The sequence below is a fragment of the Sphaeroforma arctica genome, assembly GCF_001186125.1.
Source record: "Sphaeroforma arctica JP610 unplaced genomic scaffold supercont1.1018, whole genome shotgun sequence".
Taxonomy (NCBI): domain Eukaryota; class Ichthyosporea; order Ichthyophonida; genus Sphaeroforma; species Sphaeroforma arctica.
This window is the reverse complement of record NW_014039540.1, coordinates 213-8,480: the sequence shown is the minus strand read 5'-3', so window position 1 is coordinate 8,480 and position 8,268 is coordinate 213. Positions and strand designations below refer to the sequence as shown.

Genomic DNA, 8,268 nt, shown 5'->3' with positions numbered 1-8,268 from the left:
TTATTTTTATTACTACTATATATATATATATATATATATATAAGTGTGTATAAATATAAATATATATATATATATGTATCTATGTATATATGTATCTATGTATATATGTATCTATGTCTGTATGTTTGTATGTATCTCTGTATGTATGCTATGTATGTATCTATGTATTTATGTATCTATGTCTGTATGTATCTCTGTATCTGTATATATGTATGTTTGTATGTTTGTATGTATCTATGCTATATTTGTATGTAAGTATACCTGTATCTCTGTATGTATGTTTGTATATTTGTATTTATCTATGCTATGTATGTATATATGTATGTCTGTATGTATTTCTGTATGTATATATGTATGCGTGGATGTGTATGTATGTATGCACGTATGTATTTATGTCTGTATTTCTGTTTGTAGGTTGTATGTATCTATGCTATGTATGTATGTATGGTTGTCTGAATGTCTGTATCTATGTATGTCTGTAGGTATTTTCGTATCTATGTATGTATGTGCGATAGTACAATGGCGACTTTCAGTTCTCAAACCTTATACTATACAGCACGAAGTATTAGAGGTACTCATGGATAGTTCTTGTTTGCTGATTGTAAATATATTCTATATAAACAAGAAGGTCTAATAGGTACCACATAACCCTAAGCATTGTAGTCGTGCATGCGTACAGTATTAAAATATGAGTCAAATTGAGCGCCGAGTTGCAATTGCTCAATCTACTAAAATGTCGCAGCCTTGATCACTTTATATTAACATAAAAAGAGCATGTGCTGTGCGAAGCGGAATATGATATCATGGTCCAAGTAGTGGTATACTGTGCGCCATTAGTACACCAAAAGAATCGTAACGATCACATAGCACAAAAACCCTTTTGTGCATTAGTTAAAAATTAATATACATACATAATTCATTGTGTAAAAGCGGAGTTGCAACGGTGTGATTTTCAGCCAATTGGTTGAACGTGTGAATTTATCACATCGTGCTATGACTATCATGATCTGAGTCGTGTTATTCTTGGACCCAATTAGCACCTCAAAAGCGGTATTAAAATAGAAAGTATGTAGCAGATTGCTATATTTCGATGTTCGTCCCATTGCATAATCTCTTGTAAATACAATGTACACTACTGCGTTGGTCACAAAAAGAATATATAAAAACCTTTTTTGAATATTTATCTCTGTCATTCTAATTTGGTTTATGTTAAAAACAACAACAACAATATTTTTTTAGGACGTCTGCACTTGTGGGTTTAGGTTTTTAGGTACATACGCTGCCGACATAATCCCCGCAATTTTGAAATTGTCAGCAGTGGCGAGCGAAGCGAGCTACTTTTGATAAATATTAATACATTTGTAAAATGTGGCTATTGTTGTTTTAAACATTTAACAAATTTTACATTTTTAAAAACATTCGTTGTCTTTGGTGTTAAATACTAAATTTTCTTTTTGGAAGACTGTAATTAGCTCAATATATTTCTGTTTTTTTTTAGAGTAGTATGGGAAAAATAAATATATAAGATTATTTTCATATAGAATTTTAAAATGATATCACATATTAAATACTTTTTAAAAAATTATATAGAGCGAAAATTTTAAGTGCTATAAATTCTGTAATATACAGTTTTCTGGGTTAAACTCATTTTAAAGTGTTTAAACCTGATTTGAAGGTTTCAAAATAAATGACTCCGAGTTTGCAAGATAAATAATTGTTTTGGCACAGGAGCGAGCGATCATTTTATAATACCGTTTACTGGATAGGTCTCACTTCGGCTCATTTCGAGAAAAAAAATGCTCCAAAAATAAATAAATACAGACTTGTATACAGTATTTAGTTTGCGATATTATTTTGAAAAATACATAGGATATTACGTTTGCTATTTTTTGATTTTCAGTATATTTTTGAAGTAAAAACCGGTGTTAAAAAAAAGCTTGGGCTACAGTTTTATGTTTCTATTTATTTTCAACCTTTTATTCATCAGAAAACGTTTGTTGTTCGTTTTTTAAAATGTATTTACTGCGTTTTAAATAAAATTCTGTGCCCATTTAGGTTTTTTATCAAAAGTTGGTCAAATTGATAAGTATATTGAAATCTCGTATAATATTCACACTACTGCGTTGTTTACAAAACAAATTTAACGGGTGTAGTTTCCCGTTTCACGCAGAACGTGAACCATTTCTCCGCAGTGAGAACCTCTTAGATTGATAAGTAGGATGCCAATGCCGCTATGGGATGCATCGCTGTATGCATCAAGCTTGACATCTGCAGGGTAAGGCCATGTTCGGAGACATTCATATATACTCCCTTGTAAATTCTACGTTTACGTCTATTTGCGATTCTGTGCGACTTCCGCTTGGTTCCAAATCACTTCCTACCACTCGCCGACCTGCACCAAGGACACATCAGCGGCCCCTACAGCATAAGACACCCCCGAGTTGACTATTCCGAAGAATTTCACGTACGGATACAGTAAGGCATTGGTAACTTTGCCTCCGACATTAAAGTAAATGTTGACAGCGCCCTCGATGACGTTCACCACACCTGCCCCTACCGACATCCGTATATTATTCAAAACACTTATAATCTGAACAACGATTTGTAGCGTATGGTATCCGAAATTTGCCGCTGCTCCCAATAATTTAGATACTCCATGACTCAGATCTGAGAAAAATGTGTCCTCGCCCACAACATCCACTCCGTATGACATATCATGCAGTATGTTCTCCACATCTGACATGCCTATCATGTCCTCTGACTTAACCATCAGCATATACACTCTACCGTCTGAACCCTTCTGAGCGAAGACTTCCATAGACCAATCAACAGGGTCATCACCTGCTTTTATCTCCGAAATGAGATTAAGTGTAAAAACACTGACTCCATAATCAGCGCACTCGCGCATCTTCCTTAGAAAAAGCGGTATATCGTCGTTTCTTACGAATCTGAGGAAACTTTCGCATAAGAGGTCACACGCGCGTATGTTGTGACCAAATACAGCAGATGAACCTCTCGGAACGGACATTATTCGTCCCACATCACTAATTTGTACCACGGCCACATGTTCGCTATCAAAGTGGCCTCCTCGAAATACTTTATCAAACCCATCGAAGTCGCGAGCTTCAGACAGAACAAGCACGAGTTCGTTGCTATCAGAATCAGTGTTATCAGTGTCTAATTCATTGTACAACTGTGTATCAGATGGGGTCCTATAGGTATTAAGCGAACGTGCAGTTTGAATACCTGTAGTGGCTAAACCTTCAACATGTGTATTCTCCCTGTTACTATGCTTTGCCGGCAAACATGCCCACAGAGTCACAGGAACTAATTTGCTTCGGTGGCTTTTTATCAGGTATTCATGCGAGTCTAATTTACATCTATCACAACTATTTGATTCAGGAGATACATTTCTACGTTTATATAGAGTATCATCAACTCCGATGTCCCGTGCGACCAGCAAGCTACAGAACTCTTTGCCATTAAATTCACGCAGCGATCGGGCCGAGTATCCAAGAGTCCGGTTCCTATCACTCAATGAGATGATGGTGTTATTTCTCTTGTCAATAGTCACGATAATCATTACAAAATTTGGTACATCAACTTACACCGTCGATTCTATATTATGAAGCCGGCTCTAAAGTGATTCCTCGCTTTATTCTAATTCCTGCCTCCTGTATTTATTTAAAGTTTGTATTCAACAACTCTAAAAAGTTTTTTGTATTGGTTTGGCCGTTTGGGTCATGAGTTTACAACATACATAGCTATTTACAATAAAAGAGCGATAATGGTTTGGCGGTTTGAATAGTTTTATTTCACTACTGCAAACGGCTACTCTATTGACTATTCTCTATTGAATATTAACTCCAAATACACACTCAAGACCTCTCAGTCAACACTCTACAGTCTACTGTCTACAGTCTATTGTAGTTTATTTTATTTTAATACATTTGTAGTTTACTTTATTCTTTGAATCTTCACTCCCAGGGGCCTGTGCCGCCCTGGGCCCCTGGCGCCCTGTCCTTGCTCAATTTGGAGGCTATAGGTTTGGGAACTGGTATACCTCTGGGTACAAAGCTCTGCCTGTCCTACCCCAATATTTGAAAATTGGCTCTGGTCAACTTTTCATCCCCCCGAGTTGTCATTAAAAATATCTGGCCAGGTAAACGACACAGACTTTTATTAAGTTTTAGTAAACTACAAGTTGTTTATCTAGTTATATTTCGAATACTATGATTAGGACCAAGAGACTTAGATAAAATAGAACATCTGAGAGAAGAAAAAACCAGGTATCGTTTATTATTTTCGAAATAAACAGCCTAATTTCAGGCAGTTTTACACTAGAGGACAGAAAAATACACACAAAAGGAAATAATACAAATTTGTGTGGTACAGCCTGTACAGGTACTAAATACTTTTTTGACTCCCCATTTTCAAAGCCGCTGGGGCCCTCTTCGAAAGACCGAAACGTCGCACGCCAACAATAAAAATTTTAACAGCTGAATTCCAGCTGGAGTGCATTGACAGTCATAGACTCAAAGCTAAAACCAAACTTTTAAAAAAAATAGTGGGCTTTCTGCTTTCATAGGTTTGTCTGGATTTTTTTTATTACTTTTGGGGGGTACAGAGAGACATTTTCCGATGTAAGAAATTGGCCAATCAATACGATTTAGCTGACTGATAATTGAGCTGCAATATAATTGTAAATTCTATTCGTCCAATTTAGAATTCCAGATAGCTTTTCAATCACAAGCTTCACTGCCTTCATGGAGTATATCATGCTTTTACTCTAAGTTCAAATACCAGTGCACACTACTTACCACTATAGTCTTTAAAAAAAAGATTTGTTTGGAACTCTTTACTCTTTCTTTAAGAAATGTACTTTTGCCTTTTAAGCGTTTTGGAATTCAAATCTGGCCTCTCTCTAAATAGTCTCTTCTCTTTTCTTTATCGTGGGACTAATTTGTGTATTCTGAATTTCAAGTGTGTGGAAACTGGAAACTGGAAACTGGAAAAGGGTTCAAAAGACTGAAACTCCGAGGTCCCGAGGGCGGAGGGACAGAGCCGGAGGCAAGCCCTCTAGGCCTTCACATAGAGTTCTATTACTCCTACGTATTTGTTTTGTTTTCATTTGGTTTTTTTTAAAGTAAAAACAAAAGAAGAAAAATAAATATGTACTAAATATGCATTTATGTTTACTCATAGCCTTCTCAAAATTTAAATAAGCATTTATTTACTAAAAATGGTACACTCCCCGCCTGACCAACTGGCTACAACTTACAGGATACTGCGGTGTCTACCTGTCTAACAGTCCTGCTGGTGGTAGGGAAGTGGGAATGGGATCAGGCCATACATCACCTCATTAAGATACGTATTGTACGTTTTCTTAACAGATTTAGAAAGAGTCCTTCATCCTATTTCTTAATTATGAATCTATGTCCAAAATTATTATAATTAGTATTAAGAATAAGATATTCCCGATTTTATAACACGTTACATATTTAAGAATAAGGAATTATTCATTGATGAGCACAACTTCACTTTTTAATTTTGCTATAGTTCTTTACTGCGTGATTTCTTAATTGCACAAAATTTAATAAAGCTCTAAAAATTTCCAAAATTCAGTTCGTCTTCAACCCATATTTATTAATTTCGGAAATCTGGAATTGTGTCATATTACGTATTTCTTTAATAATTACGGCTATTTTCGCCCTTCATATTTTTTTTCTCGACATTATGTGATGTATGGTCTGAAAGGGATTGCCGGCCGCCAGGTCATGAGAATTTAAATTAAAAAAAGGTACAATAAATACCAGAGTACTATACCAGACTCCCAGAGACCCAGACGGTCCAGGGCTCCAGGCTCAGATCCAGGCCCAGAGCCCCAGGCCCCCAGCCGCCCAGCCCGCACGCTGACCTGTTGAAAATACCAGAGGCCCATGGCTACCAAGAAAATACAAGAATATATTTGACTTCAGACCGTGCTATTTACCAGTGCCCAGTCTTATAGTCACTACCACCTCCTTAGAGCCTTAAACACTCACAGGGAGCACTAAATCTAACTGACTTAGTGTCATGTGCCACTGCTAATTCTAAGTGGTGAGTAGTGAGGAGTTGGCGTCTAAAGTCTCTACACTCTCTAGAGTAGCGACTAGTACCTGACCCTGGCCCTGGCCCTGAGGCCTGGGGCTGCGGGGCCTGGCCGCCTGGGCCCTGGGCCCTCTCTAGCTAGTAGGCCTGGAGTGAGTGGTGAGACTGAGCAGTGACTGGATGACTAAGCTATTTTTTTTTTAAACTTCTCTGCTGAGTGGTGACTACCTGACTGGTGGTGTCTGGACTGAGTTCTGAGTAGGCCTTATAACGTACACGCTATTTAGCTGAGAGCCTGAGAGCGTACTATATACGTTTTACGCTAACGCATACAAATATAAAGGCTTTACGCAAACTGTATTCATTTCGGTGCTTCCAAAACGACAACTCCAAAAAATTAAAATCGGGAACTGTTCTAAATAGATCAACAAATGACAAATATGCATTGGACCGGGACCTGGATCCAAAACCGAAAAATAATAATTATATATATCAGGTAATCGCCCACATTTTGGATTGTTAAAAGTAGGGTGGCATTTGCCAATATATTGGTGGGCTTCTTCGCCAAGGTCAAGTAATTGAAGTAACGTACATACACAAACGTATCCCGTTTACCGCACTGTTTTGAAAGTGTGTTTACGCTTAACTTAATGAACCTTGCTTCAGCTTGCACTGGTGGACTGGTGGCTGGCGAGTCCCACTGAGTGGTGACGTGGTGACTGGTAACTCTCGTGAGTTGTGACTCTTTTCTCTTGTGAGAGCTGTGACTCTCTTGGCTTAAGTTGTAAGCCTAGAGCTGTGAGTTGTGACTCATGAGTAGAGCCGCTTGTTGCGGGGAAGGTACTCACGTCCCACTCTTGGCTTCTGGCCCTCCTCCGCCCTGGGACTCTGGGAGTCCTACAAATGGGACCTTGGGGCTTGGGCTGGTCGACTGGCTATAGGGTGGCGCCTGCTGCCCAATCACCAATGGCTCTCTCACTAAATACTCAATATGGCCAACTGGGAACTAAATACTGGCGAGCGCGACAATCACAACTTCACCAGCCGCCAACTGGAACGACTTTTAAATAAATATCATATTTTTATCGTTGCTCGTAGATTTTACAAAAAAATATTTGTGTTCAATTTTCAGGAAGTTATGCCGCTATGACATCGCCTTCTAAATACAGAAGAAGGCTATGATTAGGAATTTTGGTAAACTTTTTTCTTCAAATGAACTGTGTTTTTTATATATAAAACAAGTAGACCAATAAAACGGACTCGGGGGTGAGGAATCGATATAGTCAATAGGCAAAATGTAGACAGCCATATGGGCCCATTACGCACGCACGGGGCCATGATGCAGATGGTGTTGTTGGCATTGGAAGAATCACTACGTATGTAGCAACTAGTATAGAAAAGCGCAGAGCATATTTACAGTTGCATACTTGTACTCGATCAACTTGTGTTCGTAGACATAAGGGCCATTATAAGCAGGATGCATCGCTTGTATGTATTTACCACAGGGGAACATAAAAACTTTGCGTGCTATGTTCCTCTCTGTGTTGGCCCGCGAAAGTATGTAACGTACTTTATGTAATCTAAAATTATTTACTGTTGTTACCAATTATATTTTCCAAGCCCTCCGGAGGCGCCTGTCCGTCCATACTGGCCTCTTTAAACTTTATGCCGACATTAATCCACGACAAAAAGATAACAGCCTCTGCCCTGTTCATCCCGAACTGTTCCGCAAATCCCTCAGCTGATACTGAGCCCCCGTCAAGGGTGGTCAGGAAATCAGCAATTATACCCGCACGTTCCTCGTGGAATAGTTCGTACCTACGCAGTAAATTAGTAAATAAATCATACAGGATCAGATATGTGTATACACTAAATGACGACAAATGAAATGGAATGATGAAGCACTGCTGATTCAGAAGGTACTTGCATAACACCATCCCGAATATGCGAATGTACATAGTCTACAGGAACGATACGGTTCTGTCCGGATTTCAAATTCGATGCAAGAGTGTGAATTGGTATAAACTAAACTAGATCTCAAAGCTGATGTCAAGGCAACAATCAGACACGAACTATATTCCCACACGAAGGCAATTCTAAAACAATATAGCATAACCCAGCGGTGGCCTAAAACCTAACACCAAGAGAATACTGGCATAACGGTGACTAAGACACCAA

The 8,268-nt window shown here is 38.4% G+C and overlaps 2 protein-coding genes across 2 annotated transcripts; both read right to left on the bottom strand.

Annotated features, from left to right (window-relative positions):
- Positions 1–1,944: 1,944 nt before the first annotated feature.
- On the bottom strand, positions 1,945–3,615 carry SARC_09690 (hypothetical protein). Its single transcript, XM_014296286.1, has one exon. The coding sequence runs from the start codon at positions 3,581–3,583 to the stop codon at positions 2,378–2,380; it is 1,206 nt and encodes a 401-aa protein (XP_014151761.1). The 5' UTR covers positions 3,584–3,615; the 3' UTR covers positions 1,945–2,377.
- Positions 3,616–7,676: 4,061 nt separating this feature from the next.
- SARC_09689 (hypothetical protein) lies at positions 7,677–7,908 on the bottom strand (the record flags this gene model as incomplete). The annotated part of the gene is made up of 1 exon (XM_014296285.1): positions 7,677–7,908. A coding segment is annotated over one exon (232 nt), but the record flags the coding sequence as incomplete, so codon positions are not given.
- Between the last annotated feature and the right edge of the window lie 360 nt (positions 7,909–8,268).

Coding starts and splice junctions, on each gene's coding strand:
- SARC_09690 (XM_014296286.1), bottom strand. CDS start 3,583: ATGATTATCGTGACTATTGACAAGAGAAATAACACCATCATCTCATTG.